A 15,233-nucleotide genomic window follows, 5' to 3' on the forward strand; every position below is an offset into this window, starting at 1 on the left:
CACGGCATCCTCCAGCAGTCTCCCCCTTCCTGGCACACGTCTTTCTCTGCAATTCAGTCTACAGAAAAGCATTCACTTTGCCTGCACCTGTACCAGGACCTGCTCAGGAAACTCTGGATGTTGTCATCTGACCAGAGCCACTGTCGACTTGTTTCCCAATACTCAGTACTGAGCAGGTCTTTCTATTCTCTCAAGGCTGCATCTGTGAGCCGTGCGCATAAGATACCGTTAGGTGGGTCTGGCAACACAAGACATCCCAGAGCGAGGTGTCAAAGAGCCAGTTCAGTTTGGAAACTAAGCAAGAAAACATCCTATCACAATACAAATGCAAGAAATCCCCTCTTCCTGGGCTTGCTCAACTCCACAAAGCCATAGGAGAGCAGTTTTTTTCTAGGGCCAAGCCTGGTGGCACAGTCATCACCTTCCCATATCCCACAGACGAGAAGCATTCTCTTAACAGAACAGTGGACTTTTAAGGTATTTCCCCTACACCCACCAAGGTGATTTTAAAATGAAGTTAAATATATCAGGTAATGCTTCTGGCAAAATCCTGAGTGGAATTCAGATTCTGGTCACATTAAATTTCCAAAGTTGGCCTATTTGTGCCTTTATTTTTTCCATTTTCAAATATCAATTCATTCACGCCAGCCATAATTTTTTAACAGCAGAGGCAACGGACACAAAAATCCACATAGAGTGAGATTAACAGCAAATAACCCAAACTTTAAAACAACATCTGCAGCCACAAAAACCCTTTGCTGAGAGATTCAAGTAGAGTGCATATTCTCTGTTTGTTCAACATGAAAAAAGAGACGAACATTTCAAAGCTTCATCCCAAAGCATTTTAAAGGAGAAATGCCATCAAATATCATCCGGAGTTGCCATTCATCATGCACAAAAGGAATGCCCATCGAAAAGCTACCTCTGGTAGAGGACTACAAGTATCCTAGATTTCAGCTCCTAAATCAAAGTTCCGACTCGAGACTCATACTTAGCCCCCTCTGTCATTGTGGGGCTTAAAACCCAGAAAGCTTTAACCAACAGCACCTCCAGAGTTAACTCCCCTCCAAACTGTCAGAACTCAGGTCTTCTAATTATTTACTGCATGCATTTCTAAAGCATGCCCTCACCTGATGTTTTAACTTCATATTTCATTTGGGACATCACTTAGTCTCCATTTCGGAACCGTCAACCTGCCGCAGGTTCAGGAGATTCAAGACGCGCCTCACCCACAAGAGCCAAGCCAAACACACCCAAGCAGCCAGACTTAAATAAACTCTGCCCTTTGCCGATTCCTCCAGTGAGAAATTATTATAACACATCAGAAGTTCAGGAAAAAGAAAAATGTCATATGTCATATGTCTCCCAGGGCTTAAGCCCTGGAGTTCAAAAGCAGTATCAATTGAATGATTTTTTTCCTCCTTCCCTTAGCTGTTTAGAATTTAACGTAATGCAAAGTGCTATTCTCATCAGAATCGTCTTTCTCATCTCTCCCCTTAAATAAAAGGGAGGAAAAATCATTCCGTATAAATGCATTTACTATACAAATCTATTTTCAATTGAATTTGCTGCATGCTCTAATTCATCAAAATTAATACAGGTACTTTCTATGTTAAACAAAAGGAAGCCGACTGAAAAATCGGCTCATGCTGCAGATGCCTTTCTCAATTACAAAACGGGTGAAAACAGAAATTTAACTAAGCCACTCGGTCAAACCCTCCGATCGGCGCTCTTACCTGCCTCAGCTGAAGGCTTCCTTCCCTTGTTAGCAGTGTGCAGCATCGCTAGCTCGCTCCAATCCTCACCACGGGCTCAAATTACACCGCTAAGTCCACCCCCTCGCCTTTCCCGTCTCTGCCTTTCTTTTCTTTCTATTTATTTTTCTTTTTTCTTTTCCTTTCCTTTCTTTATTATTAATATTTTATTTTTTTGCCAGAAAGAAAAAAAATACTTATTGAGAGTGATTAGTTTTTGTTGTCCCTTTTAAGTCCCTCCTGCAGGAAGGAACAGGGGAGCAATGTGACGCCACCTTTTAATCTTTTGTAAGAGTGAAAAGGCAGAAAAGGAACGCTCGATCAAGCTGAGCTGCACACATGACTAAAACTCGCAGGAGACGCTGCTGCTTGCTGCCTGGCGAAAGCACCGCTAGGCTTGAGTGTAAGAGCAGAGAAGAGAGGAGTCGGTGGAATGTGACAACGTATGTGCATCAAAGGCAGGGGGAGAGAGAACAATGAGCAAGGGAAGACAGCGAGGAGAGGGAGAGATGGAGGGAGAGGGAGGGAGAGAGAGGAGAGGGAGAGACAGGAGAGAGAGAGAGGGAGAGAGGGAGAGAGAGAGAGAGAGAGGGAGAGAGGGAGGGAGGGAGAGAACACGCGCGCGCGCACACACACACACACACACACACACACACACATGGAGAAAAGATAGAGCGGGGTTTCAGGCAGAGGACTCTCAGAATAAAGCCACAGTGCGGTGTCTGGCAGCTTCTGTTTTTATCTCAGCGAGCATGATCCGCGGCCTCTCTCATTTAGAAACACATCCGTGTATCTTCCAGGTTTGAAAACTGAGATAATCGCAGTGTGTCTCTGGTTTTGTCTGATTGGCATTTAACTGTACGGTGTACCTGTGATTTTTTTTTTTAAGGGTGCATTTGTGTGCAATTTATTTCGCATATTTATTTATGTAGGCAAAAATGAAAGCTGCTAATTTCTACGGCAATTTGCAATGTAGTTTTACTGGCAGATGGAAGTCTACTTACCATAACTGCTGACAAACTGCCACGGGTAAACAAAAGAAGAAACAAATGCTTCGTCTTGATAATTGTCTTAAAAAAAAAAAAAGAAAGAAAGAAAAGCCCACCCCAAAATATTAGCACTTGCAAAACCAGTGTTTCTTGGCTCAAGTTTAAAAGGTGATTTTTCTCCCTTAGTTTTAGAAATAAAGGCACAATAAAGGGAAGACATGATGTTTGAAGGAAAGGTGTTGGGGAAGAGGCCATTAGGAACGTGAGCACCTCAATTCTCCCTGGTTTCCCTCCAAATGAGCTGACTGACGGCTTTCTGGAGTCCTGAGGCAGAGTCTTTTGAGTTACTATACCACCGACGTACACGGATTTTCCTGCCTTCCTGTACTATTTTAAAGGAGGTTCCATTTTTAAAAACAAAGTGGCAAAGAAATGATTTGCCCATTCAAATCGCTTCCAGTGCTGCCTCCCAAGCTTTGTCTCCTGCCACATGGGGGCCAGGATTACACAGTTAAATTCCCTCAGTGACCTCCTTTATAAGGATGTAAATTGCTGATTCCAAGGTCAAGTATTTAGTAGAAGTTTGTTATTGGCGAAATGACCGCCTGTTTTTCCATGGTAACCTGAGCTAACGCAGTAGTGAGCTAGCGCGACGAAGAGATGCCCACCCAACCTTTTTGACGGACCATCTCCTCAAAAATCATGGTTTTTAAAATATTAGTCTGTAAATTCCATGCACTCGACTTAGAACACTTACTAATTCACAAAGACTAAGCGACAATAACAAGATACCCCAAATACGCCTTCTTTGTATTTCTACCACGTTATAGTCTGAGAATCTGTCCGTGGACCCTCAGCACCTTGTAGTTTGGAATTCCTGTGTGAGGCAGATACAGAATGAGAATTGGTCCAAGAAGGATAAAACCCTCTTGCCTGCCCGAGCCACAATGTTGTATCCAAAGTGGGCTTGCTTAATCTTGTTAAAGCCAGAGCATAATTCTTTTCATGCTTTGCCAATGGGAGGATATGTGTTTTGCTTGGACCCAAATAAAGAAGTACCCCTATCTCGGATGTGCTCAGATGAAACCCTTCTGATCATTAAGGCAGTACAGAGAAAGGAGAACACACAGGGGCTGAACAGAAGGCAGCTGGCCAGAGCACCGAGTGCTCAGCTGTAGACTGGAAGGGAAGCTCCAAGGCCCCCTGCTTTAGAAAAGGGATGAATTCCAGGCTCTCCACAGATATTTTGCAGAGCGTATTGGAAGCAGCAGCCCCAAAGTGACATTATTGATATAGGATCTATAGCTAAAATTAACTTTATCCAAGGGAATAAGTGGACTGAAGAATTTTCTGACACTAGAATTTAAGATTCGGCTACAAGGGTGCATCTGTTTCAGTATCACAGAGGCGGGGATGGGGAGACTGGGGCTTATTGAACAGGGCAAGCAAAACACGGTCAATGAAAGGTAGGGAATCAAGTCAAGGCAAGACAAAAAGATTTTTTTTTTAAAGCTCTAAATGGTTAACAGTGTTGTTCCTCATTTTGATCGCTTACACAGGGAGGAGGTAGGTACGTATCATTTATAGCTTGCTAGATCTAAATTCTTTACTAGCTCTCTTGAACGAGGGGGCTCCCTAAGGTAGCTTATGTCCAGTTAGTATTTGTAATCAGAGAGTACGTTCTATGGCTGACTTCTCTGCAGGACAGCTTCACACTTACCTGCTTAGACTGTGGCGTTTGTTCTGGTGTTTCCGTTTCCAGTTTGGGGGCCCGAGGCTGCCTGCTTGGGATCGGATCCCAGCCCCAACCACCTGTTTGCTGTGTGACCTTGACCAAATCATTTTCTTCCCTGTGGATATTTCCTTGTCTTAAACTGGATATGAGCGAGTCAACATCTCATGGTCTGTCGCTAGGAATAAACAATGCCGTGTGTGGTGTGCAGTGTGCACTTAGCACACATCACATGCTTGAACATGGCAATGCCCACGTTGTTAGGAATTCCCTTGACTCCTTTAAGAATTTTAAACCGGGAAACATAATATTTAATCGCCTCAAAATGGATAACACAGGAAGATGTCATTTCCACCCTGACCTTCCTTCCATGATCTAGTTATTGACACTGCCCTCTGGGTCTTTCCACTTGAATAATGTGCTTAAAATCCAACAAGTTCTACAAGCAGACCAGTGCATCTGCCCTCAGAGCAAGCCTTCTCCCTAAACGTCCCCAACAGTGAGAACGCAAAGATCTTGGGAGATAGTCTGGGTTCATGTCTTCCCTTTGTCTGCAGTCATCCCCTTACCGACACCACCAAACACCACTCCCACAGTTTCAAAAGATCTTGTGGCTTTATTTCTGCACCCCAGACTCATCCTGCTTTCTGCATTGCTCCGGACATCCCCTGGTGCAGCCCTTCTCTGTCTGTACTGAGACATAGGCAGGGTGCAGAGATGCCGTATCCATCCCGAGGAGTGAGCCTGCACCCTGCCACCTCCTATATCAGATTGTCACAGCACCTCTTTTTTTTTCCAAGAAGGCACTTCAGATCTCAGTGAAGGAGAGTGACATTATTCCAGGTGTGACCTTGAATCAGCTCTAACATATAAAACAGCTAATCTGTGGCAAACCAACACTTTCCTATTAACGCCCTGTTAGTTGAGACACCTCTCCCCCTGTCATGACACAGCTTACTGAAAACAACCATTTGAAGAGGGTTTTTCTTTCTTCTCCAATTCATCCCTCACAAGCCAAAATAACCTTCTTAAAATGCCACTTTGAATGACATCTGTTCCCAATAGCTATTGATTGGCCAATTGAAAGTCTGTTTTATTTCATTATCTTACGTATCGGCTTAAAAAATCATCAAAGGTTCACAATTCCCCAGAGAATAAAGTGCGGATTTCTTTGCTGCACACTGAGTCACCTCTGTGGTTTGACACTGACTCTCTCTGTAAATGTTCCTCTGTCGCTGCCACATAAGATCTCACTGTCCCCCAGGTCAGCACACCCATATCTCCTCGAAAGCTTCACACACAGCCCCAGCAATCCTTCATATGACACCCCTACTCCCATCTCCACTGAAGTAGGAAGTACATTTAACTGCAGTCTCTTGATCTAAGACCAGAACAAGTTACAAGTCCTCCAAAAAGATGCCCTTGACCTCCCTAGTTTACAACACTGAAGTTGCTTTAATCACAGTAGCTCTCCGAGGGCCCCAGGAAAGGTGGTGTACGTCATAATTAGGAGCTTGGCTTTGGACTTTGCCCTAGGTCCAAATCCTGACCCTGGAATTTGCTTCTTAATTGTGGAACATTGGTTAAATACTTTCTTCTCTAAACCTTGTTCTCCTGTCTATAAAATATGGTGAGAATTTGATATCTAATAAATAGAGGAGAATGAGCACACCTCACACTTCCAATCTAGAATCTACACTGTAACGAGCAGTTAGCAATCATACAAGTGCCCTCCTTGCCCCCAACTTCTAACCCTCACCATGACCCCCTCAACGGCTGTTGTTAGAGTCATTTTACAGAAGTAGAAACTGAGGACTAACAAATTAATTTTTCAGATGTCACATGAACAGCTCATGGCAAACCAAACCCTTGTCTCTTCCCCTTCTGGATTTTTACAGAACCACGCCATTTGCACAAACCTTACCCCTATACCCTAATAAATAAGCTTATCATGATTTGACCTTTCTGGTTGTGGACCCATGTTTCCAATTATATTTGAAAGGAAAGAAAAGCAATATTCATGTCTGAGACATCGTTGCATCTTTAGTGTCTTCCATAAATCTTTAAACGAAGCAGCTTGCTTACTCGGTAAATGTTTGTGGACTGTTTGATCATCTGGGCTCGTGGGGATTAAAGTTTTCAACCACATTTAAATTCCGGGACACTATTTTGTAAGGAAATGGCTTCATCATGAACCATCACTCATGAACACCATCATAATTATACAAAATAATATAAAAGACAAACATTACATATGAATGAGCCAACAGAAGTGAGTGCGATCCTCTTCAGAGAATTTGTAGGAAAGTAATGTCTATGGACCTGGCCTCTCACATATAGTATTTATACTCTGCTGAAAGTGTCCCCCTCAGGCCACCAATTCCATGCACAGGAAGGGGAAGGTTAATAGCTGGAAATCATCCTTTTAAGGGTACACAGAAAGTCAAGAGTAACCGCTCAAACACTCGCAGCATCTGGCAACCTTTAATTCTTCTTGTTAAATACAAGCAATAATTACCTTCTCATTTATCTTCTCTCTAGATAAGTCTACATAATATTTAAAACAACCCAGATCAACGCAAAAAATTCAGTTGACCAATATGCTTTCCCATGAACATAGCAGGGAACAACACTGTTGAATTTTAAAACAAGTTGAATAAACGCTAAGTGATAGGCATGAGTGTGCACGCTCATGCACACACATACACGCACACACAGATACATGCATAAACCTTGTTTCTAATGTATTTGTGTATAAACAAGAAAAGAAATACTCTATGCTCCCACATATGACAGTCAGTGGTGCAGAGCATTTACCATCCTCCTCTGTCTTGGCAACATTTGAACATGCTTCAGGAAGTGAGGACTCTTTTATGGTTATTTGCTTCCGGGTCCTTAGGAGGCACACAGAGAGTGCCAGGTACCCAGAGGTTTGATGAACGAACGAGCCAAAGGTAAATGCACATCTCCCCCAATTTTGCCTTTCTGCATACTCTCCTTTCACACAGAATTTGTTTTGCGAGATACATGCTATGTTTTTGTTCAATATAAAATTCTCTCAGCCCCCAAGAATCCTTTGTAGATTATGTTAGCTTATGGTAAACACTCTTTTCTCAAATTTCAAAGCATCCATTGACTGGAACATTTTATTAATATGATTTTACAATTAATCTTACCTTGCCATTGAACATGCCAAGGTGTTGGTGAGCTATTTTTCTTCTAATATTTCTAGATCACTTTTACCGGATTCATATCTTATTTCCCACACATTGATTTCAAGTTTCCTGAAGGCTGCAAGCATTGTGTTTATTTTCTGTGTATTAAATATTGCTATCCCTTTGAGTATCACTGGGTACTTAGGATGTGCTTATAGAAAAACATGTTGATTTGGTTTTTACACTAAACTTTCTGAAGGATGGTATGCAATTCCACCCTTCAGAAATTATGGAAAGAAACTTATCATACCATCCCTGGACTTTAAGATTTTGCTAGCAATCAGTTGGAATAGGAGCAAGACTCCATAGCATTTCTTCTAGCTGTCTCAGACTAAGGGTGGCCTAGTCCATTTATTAATATACTTATTTCATTATATTATGTTATCTGTTATCGCCCCCTGTGTGTGTGTGTGTGTGTAGGTCAGAGGACAACTCACAGCTTTCGGGAATAGGCTCTCTTCTGCTCTGTGGGATTCATGAATCAAACACAAATCTTCAGGTTCCAAAGCAATTCCCTTCCTTGTTGAGCAATCTCATTGGCTCCAGTGTGCATATTTTTGAGTACATGTTTTGAGTCAACCACTATTTATGAAAATGTCATAACTTCCTCATTCCATCAGATTATGACTCGTGTGGAGGAAGCATTAGCAACCTGGCCTCTGGTCGAGAAAGACGCCCCATCATCACGTATACATTCATTGGGAGTCAGTTCGCACTGATCCACCCACAACTAGGCTTTAGAGAAAGATTTTTTTTTTTTTGGATTTCAATGGTCTCTTCCGTGGGTCATTTCTGACCCAATTATGTACTCATCTCTTCAGAGATGTTTGTTTTCCTTAGGGTGACCATGACAGGAAACGAACATGGCCGAGAACATCTCACCCTGATCAGCCTTTCTCCTCTGACAAAGAGCTTTCTCGGGGAGAATTTTCACCCACATAGTGCTTCCGTCTGCACTCACTACAGACTCAGGCTACTGGAACTGTCTATAAATGACGGCTTTTCAAAATGAAAATAACAAACATTCTTGAAAACAAAACAAAGAAAAAAACATAACCTTTAAAATTTCAAAAATGTCCCTTAATGTATCTTTATTTGTAAAGATAATTCATGTCCATTTTCATATCCATTTGCAAAACAGGAATGAGTACCTAATATAATTAAAGGTTTGTGTTATAAATAGCTTTCTTAAATTAGCTTATTGAGTATTGTAATTATGTCATATCTTACTTAGCCAATTAAAAGCAATTATTTTGCTTATAAAATTGTGAACATTAATTACCATATTCTGGCATCTTGGCTTTTGTCTGTGGATCAGAAGTCTATCTTTCCTATTTTCCTTTTCTGTCTTGCATGGTGATCTGAACAAGCCCCTGAGTGAAAACTAAAGTAGTGGCCTCCTAATCATAAAGCAGAAATGGAAAAGCCAATCAGGAGAAAAGCTCAAGTCTCTGCTTCCCATGGCAGACCGAATAGAGCTGGCCTCAATGAAACGCTAAGCAAGAATTGATGTTCCTCTCCATTGAGTTGAACACAGGCTTTGGTGGACTGTTTGGTTCTTGTTACTGATGTTTTTCAATATGGACCATTTGAAAGCATCCAACCAGAAGTTGCACAATGATCACAGCCTTGAACATATTCATCAGAAAAAAAATGTATTCACTGCTCTGAGTTTTCTTTTTACTGTAACCAGTGCGCTGCACTGTTTGCCAGCTTCTTCAATACTCTCACCCATGACAATCACAAAAGCAATTCACAACCTGACTTATCAGATAGTTCTGTTTTACAATAATCTGGTTGCTATTTGTAAAATCCAGGATAAAACAGTGCAATTTCTGATGCTGAATATCTGAGGAGCTCTGGAAGCTGTGCAGGCGAGATATGCACTAAAATCTGTAATGCGACGGAATTACAACAGGCAGACATTCTGGAGGGTGTACACTCTAGTGCATCTCCGCGTACATGGCATTTCGTGGTGCTACTCTGGAGATTTGCAAATAAACTCTGCGGTTAGACTGCCCCTTCCTTCGGTTTCTTCTGCCCTGAATTTAACTCTTGCACTATATATTTTTTTTAAAATGGAAAATTCTCTTAAAAAAGAGGGATCCATCAAAAACAATAATCACCAAATCACTTTTTCCAGAAGAAAGTGAGTGCAAAGATGTCAATTAGATAATTTATCTCATGAACCTGCTCCTATGCGCCTCTCTCTAGATATACAATGAAAGCAGTAATATCTATCAGATGAGAATTTATCACACACACACACACACACACACACACTGCACAAAGTAGTGATTTTAATGGCTGACAAATCCCCTCTAAAACGGGGCTTACACTGTAACGAACAAACCAGTTTTCTAGTGATGAAGCTGTGGAGATGTCATAGACTAGGGTCATGGATACCCCCTTAGAGTGCAAAGGCACTGGTTCAGTCCTTTGGGGTTTTTTTCGAGCAACACATCACTGCATGAAAGAAGTGGGAATAACATGTGCCACTGAGAGGCAGTATAGTGCAATAAAAGTGATCGCATTTCAATTCCCGACCAGCCACCATCTGAATATACGACACTGCCCAAGTTTCTTAAACATTATCGGTCTCAACCTCTCGGCCCAATACATGTGACTGTTATCTTCCTGTTTGTGACACGCTTAATGAAAGGCATTAGCATGCTCACAAAAGCCGTGCTCTTAAGCCTTTTCTTTGTTCTTAAAAAAAAAAAAAATCAAAAATGATATTCCAGCTGCCAAATGGTCTGAAGACGACACCCATCAATTAAAAGAGTGATGTCATAAGGCAGCCAGTCATCCTGGGCTGGCTGGAGGAAAGCACCTCTGCTGCTCTGAGTGCAATAGCGTGTCCTCTGCAGATGCCCCGTAAATATTAGCTGATGATGGGATTGACAGGGTGCCATGTACAGTCACAGCACTCAGTGAATTACCAGGTTTACAATTGTTCAGAGAGCACATTGACTAATCGCTGGCAATAAGAGAAACCTAGCCCTGACCTCATTTCCTTCACTATGACATCATCTCATGCATAGTGAGAGGACCACCCATCTTTGAAAGCTTAATAACCCTGTCCTCCCTCAAGAGCTGGGAAAATAAAAATAAGGTCAGACTACAGGGGAGGAAAACAAATCAGAATTTGCATACTTCTTAACACTTCCATTGTCACCACTCGGGTGCAGCCCACCCTCTTTCTTTTCTGGATTATTCTAAAGCCTTCAATTTGTCTTCTATTGTCAACTTTTGGTTGCCTGTGGTGGGTTTGTTATGACTCAAATGCATCCTACCCGTTCATATCAAGGCACTTGTATGGTTCTCTTCTACAACAGCTATGTGACTCATCTGGAAAAGTTCTTTGGCAAATGAGAAGCCAAGGCATGGTGAACTCTTGAACACTTGGGCTTGCCCTGTTGAAATGGGACAACGGCCATGAAAGAAAAAAGACACCTTGTCTTTGCCTCCTAGAAGACGAAAACCAAAATGACAAGAGGGTCAGCCTCTTCCTGGAATTCATCTTTCACCTCATCCACCAGCCGGATAGGACTGTGTAATAAAGGCAAAACTGGCAAAAGACATGTCCATGGAGAAGAGCAACATGTGGGAATCAGAATCACAAATCAGCCAGATACTGATAAACTCCCCCTAGTGATTAGTTGCAACTTAGCAGCATCTTTTTTCTAATGAGAACCCAATACCTCTGCTGCAGATAGCAGAGAATTCCGCATGCCCTACGTCTTTTGAATGTTTCAAAGACACGCATGTTCATGTGTCACCAGGTCTATCGCTTCCTCTTCCAAGCAGCTGCACAAGGTCCTAGGACTTCACCTCCCTGAATGAGGACCACACTGGCAAGCTATTCACATTTTCCCCTCAATGTCATCTTTACAGCGAGGCTATCCCAGTCAGCCAATTAAAAACCACATGGTGTCTCCCTCCCACGTCACGGCTCTTCTGTATATCCCCCCCCAACACTTCATATTTCTAAATCATATAGTTAACTAATTTCAGTCCAAGACTGTTTTTATTAAAACGCAAACTCCAATATGACTCCCTGTTGGATGCTCACACCTAGAACCTTGGCTCCTATGCAGGAACGATTTGCCAGGCATTTGATGAATTACAGAGTGAATTCTTTTAGGTTAAGATGCCCAGAGCTACATATTGGGGAGTCTTCGTTCAGCGACAGGGTAGAGAGTTCATAGAGGCTGTAAGGGCAGCAGGCTGGTGTGGTTTTCAGAGACACTGCTTGACAAAGCCCAGAAACAACCTCGAGGGCAAGGATGAAGGAGGTCAAGATGTTTCTTTGGGATGCAGTTCTCAGCAGGGTGTAAGAAGAACCTTATGGGACCTGGCATCAGAGCAGTCTTGCATGAGAGGCTATGGAGCAACCAAGGGACACAAAGATAAAGGTGCTTCCAAGGGGTAAGCAGCATCTCTTTTAGATGACAAAGTGGGTGATATTTTAACACTCCCCCCAACTCAGGAAATGCCTCCAAATACAAAAGAAACATATCTGAGACTTTTCGTGTGGTTATCAGGGCTGAGAATATAAAACAAGCCAGCACTTACAACCCAATGCCAAGGACACTGTTTTCTGGTATTTATGCTCAACATATATGAACATTAGACGGTCTGTAACCATTTTCTTTAAAAGTGGGCTCTGGGTTGATTTGACTGACCACAAAGCTGGGAAACACCAGCGACAGGCTTTTACTTGATTACCTTAGTTTGTATGCTCGTCATAGAAGAAATGCATTAAACAAACACAAAGTTCAGCCTGGCTGGACCATTTACAGTATTCAGCATAGGTGTGTACTCAATAATCTCCCTTAGCACAGAGCAGATGAGTCCCTGAATGACTTAACTTTACCCTACAGCCTCAATCTTGGTGCAAATTTCTTTAGAAATGACCTGTCTTCTTTCTTACCCATGCTTCACTTTTTTTCTGATGCTCAGCAATTATTTATTATCCAGGGCCATATTTGTATTGCTTACAGCAACCATGTAAACTATTGCTAGGAGGGGAGAAATGCCTCTCAGGTCAACTAGATTCTTCTGTGGGTGGACTAAAGGATGCTAGTTTCTTAGAGCTCTTAATATACCACTCTCTAGGTTCAATTTTCCTAAGAATGAAAATTGCCATGAAGTAAAGGATGTGGGAGATGTATGGTTGGATGCTGCTGCAGCCTGGCACACCGGCTGGTAGATGGTGCCCTTTGAATTGTGGAGCACCTGCTACCATTGCTCACTGTTTCAGAGAGAGTGGGCAAGAGGCAGCCCTGTCCAACAGCACGTCTCTGCCACCTCCCTGGCACTTCAGTGGCTTCAGTTAGTAATTGTGGACTGTTGTAAAACCCAAACGCCACAAGGCACAGCTCTGGTCTCAGCCTCGCCAAACGATGATGTTGAAACATGGTGCCTAGCCTCAGGTTTGGATGATGGTTCTAATGCATATATTTTAGCATTTGATCCCACTTACCATATAATATTTACTTCAGGATTGGTGGTGGGGGAAATGTCATTTAAAAAAAAATCTTTTAGCTTAATTACCAAAGATGTAAATGTGGTCTCACTTGCAGAATAAAGCTTCTCTTACCAATGAGGTGTAAATTGGTGTCTGCCTAATCTGTTCACAGTAGGAATAGAACCTAACACTCGCCTCCTCGCCCTTGATTTTGCAATAGTACCTGGGAAATTAATGTGTCCTTGGAAGTTCCTGCAGCATTTCTGATTTGCTACGAGAAACAGAAAGCAAGGCTGTTTGTGCTGTATCCCTCTACCAGCTTCAAGGACGTTTGTTTTGCATTTCTAGCATCCTTGTTGATCTGTGGGCTGAGGCTCCAGTGTTTGACCCCCGTCCCTGGCATTGGAGCTTCACCCTTCTTCAGATTATCCCCGGTCCCATCTTTTGTGGCCTCCTGCCTATCCTCGGATGGAGTGAAATGAATAGGGGAACCAGTGTGTTATTTATACAATGACCTTGGGCTCCTGGGGGAATTGAAGGCGCTATTCTTTCACTTATGATGTTTTACATTTCAAAGAGCCTAGCTCGCTTTGATATTAAAGAATGAAATGTGCAATGTAATTGTTATTGTTTTATGACCTTTAATAGGTTAATCAGGCTGCATCAGGTTTTCCACTGTGTGGCTCGTTCCACAAGAAATGATTTGCCTCTCAGTAGATGAATTCTGACAAAGGGGCTCAACATTAATATTTGAGGGAATGACTATACACTGGTGTCTAAATCCTAAAAAAGAAAACACTTTACTAACCTTAATTCTTCCATGGATAGTAGAAATTCTGTCAGCTTTTAGTGCTATTGACATTTGAGGCAAGATCATACTTCGCTGTTGTGCGTGGGGGTGAATCATAACATCCTGAGAATTTAACATTATGGATATCTATCCATTAGATGCCAAGAGTGGTCCCTTCCCCACCACACTCCATCCTGCTGAATGACAGTGTACCTTGTCTACACGAGGCCATGTCTCCGGAATCAAAATCTACCCCAGCTGAGAAACCTGAGCCTAATAATAGATGGAGTGGGAGTAGGTGGGGCTGGAGCGTACTCTTTTAGGGCATACCATGCCTAGAACCCGCTAGCCTAAATGATAATTAATATAATGGTAGTCGATACTTCTCAAGAAGTCGCCACAAACCAATTAGCACTCTGCTGACGACTTTCGATGTTAGATCTCATTTGATCCTTTTAACAAACCCATGTGATAGTAATTATGTCTTGCAACTCACAGGAAAGAAACTGAGGTGGACAGGGACATACATAATTTACTCAAGATCATCCAGCTGGAAAAGCAGAGGTGCCGAAATGGGTACATGCAGATCTCTGCTCTTCCCTTTTTGGCTTAGTCCCTGTCTGAGTATAAAAATCAAATATTCTGAAAGGTGATTGAGTCCTGCTGTGTTCAGGGAATGTGCACACATGCCAAACAGATTCCCACAAACAAAATCCCATCCCCTGAAAAAGAGGACAGTATATGTCCTCAAGTAATGTATGCAAAATCAAAAGTATGATACAGAAATAAGTAAGTAATACTGGAGAGATCCAGTTCAGAATGTTTTAGACCATCCCTTCTCAGTCTTAATGAGGTCAGGAATCATCAGGGTCTTACTAGTGTGCAGGTTCTGATTCTAGAGGTGTGGGCTGCATGTACCCTGGGGCTGTTGACTTTTTAACTAGCATCTGGGTACGGATGCCACTGGTTTGAAGACCTCGCTCGTTAATAGCCATTAACGCACTGAGAAGTGTGGCTTCGTGCCTTTGAAAATTGAGGTTCCATGGTATGTGTCTGGGATGCCGAGAAAGCACCAAGACAGAGCAGAAGAGGGAGGAGGAGGAGGTGGGGAATGCCTTGGCTGCGAGAGTCCCACTTGTCTCTCAGCCCTTCACTTGGACAGTGTCCGCTGCCCACATATACAGCTAAGCATCTGCTATTTTAAAGGACAAATATTAATTTGAAGCACAAAACACCTACCCACCAAACATAACTGGTTCCCGCAAACACATTTTCATGTC

General features: G+C 42.4%; 1 protein-coding gene across 11 annotated transcripts in view; it reads right to left on the bottom strand.

The window, feature by feature from the left end:
• Tenm2 (teneurin transmembrane protein 2) overlaps nucleotides 1–15,233 on the bottom strand; it is a 1,249,953-nt gene that overhangs the window by 686,105 nt on the left and 548,615 nt on the right. Inside the window, exon 1 of one of the 11 annotated variants that reach the window (XM_057774204.1) lies at nucleotides 1,737–2,011. The exons of 9 other annotated variants lie outside the window; for them this stretch is intronic. In XM_057774204.1, coding sequence (XP_057630187.1) covers nucleotides 1,737–1,782 — 46 coding nt within the window. In that variant the 5' untranslated portion in view covers nucleotides 1,783–2,011. Of the gene's footprint in view, nucleotides 1–1,736; nucleotides 2,012–15,233 lie in introns of those variants that run through there. One more of the 11 variants, XM_057774207.1, reaches the window with a different exon arrangement.

Source organism: Chionomys nivalis, chromosome 7 (genome assembly GCF_950005125.1).
Source record: "Chionomys nivalis chromosome 7, mChiNiv1.1, whole genome shotgun sequence".
In the NCBI taxonomy this organism is placed as follows: Eukaryota; Metazoa; Chordata; class Mammalia; order Rodentia; family Cricetidae; genus Chionomys; species Chionomys nivalis.